This window comes from Myxocyprinus asiaticus, chromosome 12 (genome assembly GCF_019703515.2).
Source record: "Myxocyprinus asiaticus isolate MX2 ecotype Aquarium Trade chromosome 12, UBuf_Myxa_2, whole genome shotgun sequence".
Lineage (NCBI taxonomy): Eukaryota > Metazoa > Chordata > Actinopteri > Cypriniformes > Catostomidae > Myxocyprinus > Myxocyprinus asiaticus.
Window position 1 is genome coordinate 3,444,823 of NC_059355.1, and position 14,267 is coordinate 3,459,089.

The 14,267-nt window shown below is 39.2% G+C and overlaps 1 protein-coding gene across 3 annotated transcripts in view; it reads left to right on the forward strand.

Annotated features, from left to right (window-relative positions):
• The window catches only part of LOC127449666 (dedicator of cytokinesis protein 9-like), a 142,327-nt gene that overhangs the window by 83,988 nt on the left and 44,072 nt on the right, over nt 1-14,267 (forward strand). For all 3 annotated transcript variants that reach the window (XM_051713218.1, XM_051713216.1, XM_051713217.1), the window contains exons 9-16: nt 362-417; nt 6,845-6,919; nt 7,057-7,197; nt 8,887-9,093; nt 11,430-11,552; nt 11,868-11,950; nt 12,039-12,161; nt 12,433-12,512. In XM_051713218.1, the coding sequence (XP_051569178.1) occupies nt 362-417; nt 6,845-6,919; nt 7,057-7,197; nt 8,887-9,093; nt 11,430-11,552; nt 11,868-11,950; nt 12,039-12,161; nt 12,433-12,512 (888 nt within the window). The remainder of the gene's footprint in view (nt 1-361; nt 418-6,844; nt 6,920-7,056; nt 7,198-8,886; nt 9,094-11,429; nt 11,553-11,867; nt 11,951-12,038; nt 12,162-12,432; nt 12,513-14,267) is intronic.

Below are 14,267 nucleotides of genomic sequence, written 5' to 3' on the forward strand. Positions count from 1 at the left end.
CAGCCAATCAGAGCTAATTATTAATGGTTATATATTACTATTCCTTATACTTATATGAACAACAAATACAGTGCTATTGTAGCAAACACTATTACATTTCAACATTTGATCAAACTCCTAACCTTAAATATTAAATAAATAACTCGTTTTGCATGTCCAAACACCACTCACATTTTCTTCATAAAATGCAAAATCTAGTTTGAAAACTTAATATTTGTGCAATGACATTTTAGTGATTGTTATTTTACATTGTTATCTAGTCTCTACCAGTTATTTTACAGTCAGTATGTCTGTGAACTGGTAAACTGAGTTTGTAGGTTTTTAAGTTTCAATGCAACATCTGTGTTTTTCTCTCACCCAGACGATGAGCTGGGCAAGACTGACATCTTGCCAGGGAATTTTCAGGACAGTTTCCAGGTATTGTGAACACATAGACACATATGATATGTGCATATGATTACATGATTGTCTAACCAGTCATCTATATTTATGTAATTGGTTCTACTTGACCTGCTCCAAGTGGGATTTGAACCAGCGTCGCCAGCATGGGAGGCGGACGTGCTTACGAGGAGGCTAAACGCTACAGCCTCTAGCATCAGTCGCTAGTGCGCCTCTTGAGGCCAGGGGAGTGAGGTTTACACACTGCTCCTGTTACATTCACCCCCCTAAACCTCACTCCCATCCGGGTCATGGCACCACTGTAACTGGTCCTGCTCGACCCACTCTGAATGGGATTCGAACCGGTGTCTCCAGCACGAGAGGCAGGTGCACTAACGAGGAGGCTAAAGGCTACAGCCTCTAGCATCAGTCGCTAGTGCGCCTCTTGAGGCCAGGGGAGTGAGGTTAATTTACTGCACAGCTATGATGCACCAGCTGGCTCCCGTTACAGTTATATAAGGATGTTTGTGTGTAAAGGGTAGCTAGATTAATGGTAAAGACTAGTAGTTTCATTTGTGGCTTGACTGTATGAGCTCAACGCTGGCATCTACACTGTCTGCCCTCTCTCTACACATCCACACATTTTTCACACACAAACACACACACTAACACACCCTTAGTCCTCTCGGCTAATGTTTTAAAAACCATTCCACAGTGAACCACCCCCACATTGGAACACACACACACACACATATACACAAACGTAGTCTAGCTCTTATTCTCTCTGTCTCTTCATCCTCCTCTCTCCTCCCTGGGATCATCCATCTAGATGTCTCTTTTCTCTAAAGTCTGAATATATTTTCACATATCCCATGTCTCAATTAAATCAAATCTGGAGTTTTGTGGCTTGAAGTCTATGTCTGTTTGCTTCAAATCCATCTATATGCTAGTGTACACATAAAAGCAGACAACTTTTTGCGGAAATACACTGCAATTAATAATAAAGTAATTCTGGGAAATCTGTGTCTTTCCATTTCAAAAAGGTGCTTTTTAAAGGTGCACTAAGTTTTTGCTGATTAAAAAAGTTTTAAACATAAAGACGTCAAGTCAAGTCATTTTTATTTGTATAGCGCTTTTCACAACACACATCGTTTCAAAGCAGCTTTACAGAAAATCTTGCATTAACATAAAATGAAACTGTAATATCTATAAGGTCTAAGAGTCATCATTGTGTAGTTTGATTAAATATGATTGTTAATTGTGTATAAAAATATATAATTAAATAATAATTTTATTTAGAAACCCTAGAGAGCAAGACGAGAGTGACTGTGGCAAGGAACACAAAACTCCATGAGATGTTGATGGAGAAAAATAACCTTGGGAGAAACCAGACTCACTGTAGGGGCCAGTTCCCCTCTGGCTAAACAGTATGAATATAATGACAATATTAGTTATTTGTGTACAGTGCAAGTCAGGGTTGAAAATTAGTGAACTAAGTAAGTGTTAAGGGCCAGCGTTTAAACAAAGATTTTGTATGAACTGTAAGATTAATGACTAATGTCTTTAAAGTTCATCCTGGATTAACTACAGAAGTTCACATAGATGAATTGTTCTGTGTTAGTTGGCTGAAGAAGGCTTTTGTTGGCAATTATGCAGTGATGCAGGCAGAGATCAGTGAGGTGCATCACAGTTCAACCGGCAGGTCATTTCAGTGAGGTCCATCCTAAGTCCAAGGTTCAGGCAGTGGCATATGAAGTATCCCATGTCTTACAGTTGGAGTTGGCATCAGTTCATCCTCTGAAGTCCATCGTAATAGACTGTAGTGATGTCTGGCTGGCACAGGCTGCATTTAGTCATCATCACTCAGCGACACATAGCAGTGGAGTCCGACACCATGCAGGAACGGAGCTGGATCCGGCCAGCAAAAGGAATCCCGAGGTTGAAATAGGGAAACAAATAGAATAATATTAGTGTAGATGCCATTCAATTTATTGCAGAATTATAGGTTGTGAGAAATATTTCTGGTTCTGGCAGACCTAACTAATTATGAGTTGATGGATAAATTAGGTGTATGCCTGGCTAAATAGATGTGTGTGACAGGTCTCTAGCTTTCTTTGTTAAAGAGGAAGCGGGAGATGGGTAAGCATCCAACGTAAGTCTTTTATTTCTCCACTTTTCAGTGACACACAAGGGTTTGCTTTTCAGTATAACAAAAAACACCTAGAACACTTTGCCGTGTGTGTCTCTCTCTCCCCTCCGGCGGTCTAGACTGCCCTTTTATCCCTCTCCAGCTCTCACTGTAACACAAAACAGTTGTTAGATATAATTTCCCACAGGTGTCAATCCTTACCATTCTTCCTCTCCCAGCCTCGCTCTCCACAGACGTCGTTCGGCCACATCCACATCACCACAAAGTGTCTTTAGTCTAGACTTAAACTCAGTGAGTGTGTCTACATCCTGAACAGTGTTTGGGAGACTATTCCATAGTTTAGGAGCCAAATAGGAAAAGGATCAACCTCCTTTTGTGGATTTTGATATTCTAGGAACTATTAACAGGTCAGAATATAGTGTGGTAGAAGGTCACTTAAGCACTGCGGAGCTAGACCATTCAAATCTTTGTACGTAGTTAGAATTTAAAAATTCTAAACGAAATTTAACAGGTAGCCAATGTAATGATGATAAAATGGGACTAATATGATCATATTTCTTGGTTCTAGTCAGCACTCTGGCTGCTGCATTTTGAACCAATCGAAGTATATTTATTGAACTTGCAGGACATCCTCCCAGTAATGCATTATAATAATCTAGTCTTGAGGTCGTGAACGCATGAATTATTTTTTCAGCATCAGCAACAGAGAGCATGTGTCGTTACTTAGCAATATTTCTGAGGTGGAAGAATGCTGCTCTACAAACACTGGAAATTTGATTTTCAAAGGACAGATTGGTATCAAGTATAACACTTAAGTTCTTTGCAGAAGAAGACGATGGAACAGTACATCCATCGAGACTCAAATAATTTTTTAGCAGCTTATTTTTAGAGGTTTTGGTCCAATAATTAGTACCTCTGTTTTGTCAGTATTGAGTAGAAGGAAATTTCTGGCCATCCAATCTTTGATTTCATTTATACAAAAAATGTTGTCGGGTTTCGAAGAAATATAAAGTTGGGTATTGTCGGCATAGCAGTGGAAATTTATTCCACGATTAATTTCACGATTCCAGATAATATCTCACAGGGGAAGCATATGTAAGGAGAAAAGCAGAGGTCCTAGAACTGATCCCTGTAGTACTCCATACTTAACTTTTGTTTGATTTGACAATTCCTCGTTTACACAGACAAAGTGTTAGCGGTATGCTAAATAGGACCTAAACCATGCTAATGCAAGTCCACAAATGCCAACATAATTCTCAAGCCTATTCAAGAGAATGTCGTGATCTTGTCACAGCTCCGGTGAGTTTGTCTTGTATGTTTTGTCATTTTCTCTCCCTCATGTCTTGCAGGCGTGGCCGGCATGCATGATTGGCATTTCCATGGGAACACTGATTGTTCTTGGGGGAATGCTGATCAAGCCACTGATTAGTGTGCTGAGCAACACCTGTTCTCTCCTAATTCACTCCCTTCTCAAGCCTGTTGTGTTCTCAGTATCTTTGCTAGATTGTTGTTTGATGTTGAGTACTAACCTCACTCTCTCTGCCTAGTTGGTACTGTCTCGTGTATCTGTGGGTTGCCCGCGTGTCGGGTGTGTGGTTGCAGCACTAAAATCCAAAAGCACCAGAAGAAAAATGCAGCCGCGATCAGATGATAAGAGCAATTCATTTGTAACTGATAAGTGCAGTCTCTGTACTGTGATGGGGCCTAAATCCTGACTGAAATTGTTCACATATACTATTTCTCTATAGAAATGAACATAGTTGGGAGGACACCACCTTTTCTAGTATTTTCGACATAAATGGGAGATTTGAAATCTGTCTTTAGTTAACCAATTCTCCAGGATCAAGCTGTGGCTTCTTAATAAGCAGTTTGATTACTGCCATTTTAAAGTTTCTTGGGACATGTCCTAAGGATAGCGAGGAGTTAATATTATTAAGAAGAGGTTCTAAGATTACAGGGAATACCTCTTTTAAGAGCTTAGTTGGTATTGGATCTAACATGCATGTTGTGGCTTTTGATGTTTCGATAAGATTTATTAGCTCTGCATGACCTATGACAGCGAAGGATTGAAGTTGCACGTGAGGAATATGATGAGACGCTGTTTTCTGAGGTGCTGTGACAGACGATTGCATAATTCCAATTTTATTTCTGATGATTTCTATTTTATCAGTACATTTTAAATCAGTAAAGAAATGAATTAAGTCATTACTATTTTGCTGCGACAGTTGCCACAGTACTGAAAAAACACCTAGGATTTTTTGTGGTTATTTTCTATGAGTTTGCTAAAATATACTGACCTGGCAGTTTTTAGAGCCTGTCTCTAGCTTCAGCCACTATCCTTCTATGTACCATGAAATATCTCTACTTTTGTATTCTTCCACTTGCGCTCCATTTTCTGAGCTGCTCTCTTGAGAGCATGAGTGTGATCATTGTACCATGGTGTGTGGCATTTTCTTTCATTTTCCTTAATCAAGGACATGAATATAATTTTTTAGAAATATGTTGAAAATTATATACACTCACATGTGATGAAGACCCCAGTCATATCAGTAATCGAATAAAAGCTGTTTAATTTTACATTGAGCGGGTCGCCCCCTTATGGGCGCTGCCATGTTGACAGCACATGACACTGAGTCATGCAATTAACCGAGTTATTACTTCTAATAATGACAATAATAACATGTTTACATTATAAAGTGCTTTCAGTCAATGCACAAACATAAAAGTACATGTAAACAAAAAAAGCAAACTAAACAATAAACAACAATATACTTACTGATTCTTGAGAAAAGGGACAAAACATGTCTTACATACAAGTCATCTTTATTTTAAAAATCAAGAAATTCATAATAATAAAAATACTGGAAAAGTTAAATCTAAAGGAAATGTGTATGCTCAGGGCATTTTTACTTATATTTTTAAATAATTTCATTAGTTTTTTTTAAATGCATGCTCTATACTTGGAAGCACATGTAACTTAACCTGTCCTCAGCGAGAGATCACAATGTTAAACTTCCAAACAAAATGTTTAAGAATACAACAAATTCATAAATATAAATATCAAAATATAAATATCAAATGAAAGGTGTGGATCTGTAAGATATCAAACAATACATGAGGTAAACTTTAAATTATATTTTCCATAAAAACTGTCTATCAAAGTTGTATCCTCACTTTGCGTCAACTCCGTCTGATTTTTTATAATCCTGAAAATATCAGACAATGTCATGATCAGGTATAACTCTGAGTACCCCTTTAACACTTCCTGCTCATGGTGGATGCAACAGTAGGACATGTGGTCTGGTAAGTTTTTGTTTAAGTCTTTGTGGTCACAGCTTCAACATGTCAACTCATGTCATTACAATTATGATCATTTCTGTTACAAATGAGGAAAAAAACAAAATGGCTCCAGTGTACAACACATGCTTCAGATGGAAAAATATTCAATTTTGTCAACTCTGTCAGGATTTTCAAAATAGTATGAAAACAGAAAAAAATTTATATAATGTATTTTATCACTTAACTCCTTTATTGAACACTATTATTAGATAGCTAAAGACTTTACACTCTTGTTGGATGGATCAAATTAAAATTGCATGCTTTTTAGCATGCCTGAAGGAGTAGACACAAATGACAGTAAGATGTAAGTTATTAAGTGAATAAATGTCAATTTTCAGAAAAAAAAGTGTTTTTATAAAAGCCTGTTCCCTACCATGGTTTGTAAGCTGAGACCTTTGTCTACAAATGTATTCATTTTCAAATTAACTTAGTATAAAAAAATAAAAACTCTGATTTTAAACATTTTGTCTCTTATCTCAAGAATCAGTGTATGAGGAAAGTGCAAGAGGAAAGATAAAATGACCAAACAAGAAGTCCCTGCTGGAGCCATAAAACAAACCGCTACTACCTGCAGCACTCAGGCGTGGATCATGAATAAACGCGCAATATCAAATGCCAAGCGCGAGTGTAACCTGTCTTGCTCGACCCGCTCCGAGCGGGATTCAAACCAGCTTCAGCCGGCATGGGAAGTGGACACACTGACTCTAGTGTCAGTCGCTAGTGCGCCTCTTGAGGCCAGGGGAGTGAGGTTTACATACTGCACAGCTATCATGTACCAGCTGGCTCCCGTTACTCTCACCCCCCTAAACCTCACTCCCAATTGGGTCACTGGAAACTAAAGGCTGTACTTGTCATGACATTTCATGGGGTCTTTAATACAATAATTCACAAAACAAATGCATACTGATGTTACACAATATGCTGAAAAAGTTAACACCCTCAACTGTGGTAATTAGTATTTCCCATCCTTTTTTTCAGACTGCAAGAGACATTGAATCCAAGATGAGGAGCGAGACCCGTCTCAAACTCTTCACTCTGGACCCTGACACACAGGTGAGCCTATCACAGCTCCCCTAATAAACAAACAATCAATTGAAGTCAAAGGGCAAGCTACTGATTTGAGGTCTGTGTGTACTGTGTAGCATAACAATAATGTGTTTAAGTTTGTCTGTGTTTGTTGTGGCTCGTAGAGACTTGATTTGTCTGGCATTGAGCCTGATGTGAAGCAGTTTGAGGAGAAGTTTGGGAAGCGAGTTTTGGTCAGCTGCAACGATCTGTCTTTCAACCTGCAGAGCTGTGTAGCAGAGAATGAGGAGGGGCCTACTACTAATGTAAGAGTAATACATAGGGCTGCAACTAATGATTCTTTTGATAATTGTATAATTTGTGATTATTTCTTCAATTAATCAATGAATCGGAAATAAAAGCTACATTTTATTTCCTGTTTATTTATTTATTTAAAATGATAAAAATTACTGTTTGCTAAACATTGTTTACAAAAAGGTTTAGGATATAAGATATAATATAAAATATAACAGTTTAAACCACTCTATTATAAATCATTGCCCAATAAAGAAACACAAAACCACATATAAAAGTTAACTGGTAAGAGCTAGAATTTTCTTCAGAACACACACATTCCTTCTGAACATATATAACATTATTGTTATGTCTTTATTCTGTAAATATAAGGGATCTGTACAGTTACTATTTTTATAAAATATAAATTCTTGCATTAAGTGTAAGATTTCAATTACAGTTACCGTATGATTTTGGTTTCCTGCTGTTAGTGTTTGTGTACAGTTGATTCCACCAAAAAATTTATACATTGTGGCTCTGTGGCGTCATCAAAACATTACTTCATTTGTTTAAACGTCCTGACCAGCCAGTCAAAGAAACATTGGCTCAAACAATGGCATGAGTTTAGGGCGGGGCCATTGGTGTAGTAATGACTGAAGAGGTGGGCATACTGTGAATATATGAAAGAAATTATAAGTTACATTTAAATGTGTATATATATATATCTATATGTATATCTATATACACACACACACACAATTCACTCAACGGTGCTGTGGCATCGCGTTAGTAAATTTAAAAAGTTCCGGGTCAAAAGACTACTTGTTCTGGCGGCCATACGTATCATCACTTATTTCAGGTGGGCGTATGCCTGCGTATGCCCTAGACTACACTACTTGGCGGGGCTATCTGTTTGTGTGACAAGTGGAAGACTGGGGTAGTATTTAGACAACCTATTTTAGGGGGCCTGGGTAGCTCAGTGGTAAAATACGCTGGCTACCACCCCTGGAGTTCGCTAGTTCGCTAGTTTGAATCCCAGGGCGTGCTGAGTGACTCCAGCCAGGTCTCCTAAGCAACCAAATTGGCCTGGTTGCTAGGGAAGGTAGAGTCACATGGGGTAACCTCCTCGTGGTCGCTATAATGTGGCTTGTTCTCGGTGGGGCGCATGGTGAATTGAGCGTGGTTGCCGCGGTGGATGGCGTGAAGCCTCCACACGCACTGTGTCTCCGTGGCAACGCGCTCAACAAGCCACTTGATAAGATACGCGGGTTGACTGTCTCAGACGCGGAGGCAACTGGGATTTGTCCTCCGCCACCTGGACTGAGGCGAATCACTATGCGACCACGAGGACTTAGAGCGCATTGGGAATTGGGCATTCCAAATTGGGAGAAAAAGGGGAAAAATCCCCCCCCCCCCCCCCCCCCCAAAAAAGAAAACCTATTTGAAAGCAGTCAACATTTTTGCAATTTTGTTTGGCAGCACTAGTAGCACAGAAATTGCACCTTTAATGAGAAGTGTACAATATTTTGATGTTAAAATCTTTTTTATATCCAAGTTTAATGTGCACACACACATACAAAAGTAAAGCACAGTGTAAACACTGTGGCTTTGTGGCGCTTTTTATTGCTTTGATTGTGGGAGCAGTCCAACATGTCAAATTCTGTCTCAACACACACTTCTGCTAAAGATTAAATGCATCGTGTTTTCTGTGACTTCTCCAGGTGGAGCCGTTCTTTGTGGTCCTTTCTCTGTTTGACATGCAGAACAGCCGAAAAATATCTGCAGATTTTCATGTGGATCTGAACCATTCACTGGTCCGATCCCTGATCCCACCAACCAGCATGCAGATAAATGGAGGGTTGGACACACCTCATGGGCAAACACTGCTTAGTGAACTGCCAGAGGGGATGCTGAAGTACCCTAGAAAAGTAAGAGCACCAAACAATAAATAGTCGGTAGATAGATAGATAGATAGATAGATAGATAGATACCTGTAGATAGATACAGTGCATCCGGAAAGTATTCACAGCGCTTTACTTTTTCCACATTTTGTTATGTTACAGCCTTATTCCAAAATGGATTCAATTCATTATTTTCCTCAAAATTCTACAAACAATACCCCATAATGACAACGTGAAAGAAGTTTGTTTGAAATCTTTGCAAATTTAAAAAAAATAAAAAACGGAAAAAAAAATCACATGTACATAAGTATTCACAGCCTTTGCTCAATACTTTGTTGAAGCACCTTCGGCACCAGTTACAGCCTCAAGTCTTTTTGAGTATGATGCTACAAGCTTGGCACACCTATTTTTGGGCAGTTTCTCCCATTCTTCTATGCAGGACCTCTCAAGCTCCATCAGGTTGGATGGGGAGTGTCGGTGCACAGCCATTTTCAGATCTCTCCAGAGATGTTCAATCGGGTTCAAGTCTGGGCTCTGGCTGGGCCATTCAAGGACATTCACAGAGTTGTCCCGGAGCCACTCCTTTGTTATCTTGGCTGTGTGATTAGGGTCATTGCCCCAGTCTGAGGTCCAGAGCACTCTGGAGCAGGTTTTCATCAAGGATGTCTCTGTACATTGCTGCATTCATCTTTCCCTCGATCCTGACTTGTCTCCCAGATCCTGCCGCTGAAAAACATCCCCACAGCATGATGCTGCCACCACCATGCTTCACTGTAGGGATGGTATTGGCCAGGTGATGAGCGGTGCCTGGTTTCCTCCAGACATGACGCTTGCCATTCAGGCCAAAGAGTTCAATCTTTGTTTCTCATGGTCTGAGAGTCCTTCAGGTGCCTTTTGGCAAACTCCAGATGGGCTGTCATGTGCCTTTTACTGAGGAGTGGCTTCTGTCTGGCCACTCTACCATACAGGCCTGATTGGTGGAGTGCTGCAGAGATGGTTGTTCTTCTGGAAGTTTCTCCTCTCTCCACAGAGAAATGCTGGAGCTCTGTCAGAGTGACCATCGGGTTCTTGGTCACCTCCCTGACTAAGGCCCTTCTCCCCCGATCGCTCAGTTTGGCCGGGTGGCCAGCTCTAGGGAGAGTCCTGGTGGTTCCAAAATTCTTCCATTTACGGATGATGGAGGCCACTGTGCTCATTGGGACCTTCAATGCTGCAGAAAGTTTTCTGTACCCTTCCCCAGATCTGTGCCTCGACACAATCCTGTCTCGGAGGTCTACAGACAATTCCTTGGACTTCATGGCTTGGTTTGTGCTCTGACATGCACTGTTAACTGTGGGACCTTATATAGACAGGTGTGTGCCTTTCCAAATCATGTCCAATCAACTGAATTTATCACAGGTGAACTCCAATCAAGTTGTAGAAACATCTCAAGGATGATCAGTGGAAACAGGATGCACCTGAGCTCAATTTTGAGTGTCATGGCAAAGGCTGTGAATACTTATGAACATGTGATTTTTTTCGTTTTTTATTTTTAATAAATTTGCAAAGATTTCAAACAAACTTCTTTCACTTTGTCATTATGGGGTATTGTTTGTAGAATTTTGAGGAAAATAATGAATTTAATCCATTTTGGAATAAGGCTGTAACATAACAAAATGTGGAAAAAGTGAAGCGCTGTGAATACTTTCCGGATGCACTATATATAGATAGATAGATAGATAGACAGACAGACAGACAGACAGACAGATAGATAGATAGATAGATGGATGGATAGCAGCATTGGCTATAACTTCACACAGAAAATGTTAATATTAATATCATATTAATTTCCACCAAAAAAAAAAAAAAAAACGTTTTCAAAAAGCAAAAATCGAGGTGACAGTGAAGCACTGTCTAATTTTTGAACGTTAAAATATTTTTTGTTTTTCAAAATTTGAGACTCAAGTTTAAAATCACTTACTAACCTTTTTTGTGTAAAGTAATGTCCAATTTTACAACTTCATTGCCATGACGATGTAATGAAACAAACACAAAAAACCTGAAACGACTGTAAAAATTACAATTTAAACAACTTTACAGCTCAAATAATACATGAGTTTTAATAGAAGAATTAATGTAAGTGCTTTTATAAAATTACAAGCTTCACATTTCTGTATTTAAACCCTCCAAAAATTGACCCCCATTCACTTCCATTGTAAGTGCCTCACTAAAACACAGACTTTTGCTTTTTGTAAATAAAAGAAGGGACAAGTCAAAGACATTTTTTGTTGTTGTTGTAATCCTCATTATGCCCCAAATGCTGTCAATTGAAGTTAACATTATTGAACCCGGAACATTCCTTTAAGTAAATGTGTGTGTTTCAGGGTGTCTTCTCTGTGACATGTCCTCACCCAGACATCATCTTGGTGGCACGGATCGAGAAAGTTCTGCAGGGTGGCATCACTCACTGCGCTGAGCCCTACATGAAGAGCTCCGACTCCAGCAAGGCAATGAGCCCAACACATACACACTCACTCAGACACACAAACAAATCATAACACACAAACATACACTGTCAATCAAAATAATAACTGGCCATGACTGGGATAAAGAGAGGGATTACCAGGACTTTGAATACGTAAACTTTCAAACAATTCAACCACATTTTACACTGACCCCTGCAATCTCCTGCCAGAAACTATTCAATGATACCAACCAATACCCACAAAAACCTGCCAGGAACGTACTGTCTGCCCAGATCACTGTTCATAAAGTGTCACTTGGGAGATTCTGGAGAACATTGTATGTGTTTGGTTTCACAGGTTGCTCAGAAGGTTCTGAAGAATGCCAAGATGGCCTGCACCAGACTGGGCCAGTTCAGGATGCCTTTCGCATGGGCGGCCCGGTGAGCCAGAAATGTCTGGAAATGTTCTGGTCTTTTCTCTCAGTATATTGTCAATGTCAATATTTCATCTTTTTGTTCTTTTCCACAGGCCTGTGTTTAAAGATGCCTCAGGGACTCTGGATAAAAGCGCTCGGTTCTCTGCGCTGTACCGGCAGGACAGTAATAAACTCTCCGAAGAGGATCTCTTCAAACTGCTGGCGGATTTCAGGAAGTCAGTATTCACCTCATATCATCACACTTGTCTTCACTAAGATATTTCCTGTCCCTATTACAGTGTTTTCAGTAAAAGAAGCTGTCTATTAAAACAATTATGTTTTAATATGACTATATTTGGAACATAATGTTCTCCTGTAATGCTTTTGCAGCTGTGAATAGTCCCACTGTTAGGAATGTGTTTTGTTTTACCTCTCAGAGGGGCAGTTTTTTGGTCCTCCTTCAGAGATATAGGACTCTGGCTAAATAAATCAACTATTTATCCACAGACCTGAGAAGATGGCCAAACTTCCTGTTATCTTGGGTAACCTGGATGTGACTATTGATAATGTCCCTCCAGATATGGCTAGTAAGTCCTGTATTATTTGTTATGACACCTCTGGGTACTCTCCATCAATGTGCAGCACCCATAGAGACATATATACCTTAGTTCACATGTAAGGGGTTATGTCTTTTAGCAGAAGTACAGTACTTAATAAATGTATTTACAATCACTTTGTTTGACGAACAGAATGAAACTTAAGTCGTTATTCACTCTCAAATCAAATCAAATCATTGATCAACATCGTTAACATCAAACCTCATTGGTTATTTCATGTCTAATGACTAAACGTCATGACATAATAACACAAGAATCAATGAGGTTTGATGTGATTGACACATGTCGCCATTTTGGATTTGGGCTCTGTATACAGGAGTTGATCAATGATTTTATTTGAGATTGAATAATGGCTTAAATTTCGGTCAATTCATCATACAAATTAATTGTATGTCTTAAGAAGACTTTGCAGATGATGCACAAGTCGCATCAACTACTTATATGACACTTTTAGGTGCTTTTTAAGCTTTTAAAGCAGTTAAGTGAGTCACCATCATCTTTATTTGAACTATTTTATGGAAATCAGTGATTGTGACATTCTTTAAAATATATCCCATTGCTTTCCACAGAAGAAAGAAATTCATATGGGTTTGGAACGACTGTTTTTAAAGAAAGACAGAATTTTCATTTGTGGGTGTACTATTCCTTTAAATATAACCCTGACCCTATTCATTTAACTTCTTTTGCATGTGTGACCACTGTATATATTATATGATATTTCATTACATTACATTACATACAGCTCTGGAAAAAATTAAGAGATCACTGCACAGTTATCAGTTTTTCTGGATTTATTATTTATAGGTGTGTGTTTGAGTAAAATGGACATTTTTGTTTTATTCTATAAAGTACTGACAACATTTCTCCCAAATTGCAAATAAAAATATTGTCATTTAGAGCATTTATTTGCAGAAAATGACAACTGGTCAAAATAACAACAAAGATGCAGTGTTTTCAGACCTCGAATAATACTGAAGCACCCCCAGATCATCACTGATCCTCCACCTTGTCATCTAATGGTTAGACGGAGACCTGGAGAGGCCTTCAAGCTACAGTGTCTCTGGGGGTGCTTCAGCAAGGCTGGAATCGGGCAGATTCGTCTTTGTGAAGGACGCATGAATCAAGCCACGTACAAGGTTATCCTGGAAGAAAACTTGATTCCAGGTTCCTCAACTCTGAGGATTGGTTTTTCCAGCAGGACAATGCTCCATGCCACACAGTCAGGTCAATCAAGGTGTGGATGGAGGACCACCGGATCAAGACCCTGTCATGGCCAGCCCAATCTCCAGACCTGAACCCCATCGAAAACCTCTGGAATTTGATCAAGAGGAAGATGGATGGCCACAAGCCATCAAACAAAGTCGAGCTGCTTGAATTTTTGCGCCAGGAGTGGCATAAAGTCACCCAACAGCAATGTGAAAGACTGGCAGAGAGCATGCCAAGACGCATGAAAGCTGTGATTGATAATCAGGGTTATTCCACCAAATACTGATTTCTGAACTCTTCCTAAGTTAAAACATTAGTATTGTGTTGTTTAAAAATGAATATGAACTTGTTTTCTTTGCATTATTCGAGGTCTGAAAACACTGCATCTTTGTTGTTATTTTGACCAGTTGTCATTTTCTGCAAATAAATGCTCTAAATGACAATATTTTTATTTGGAATTTGGGAGAAATGTTGTCAGTACTTTATAGAATAAAACAAAAATGTTCATTTTACTCAGAC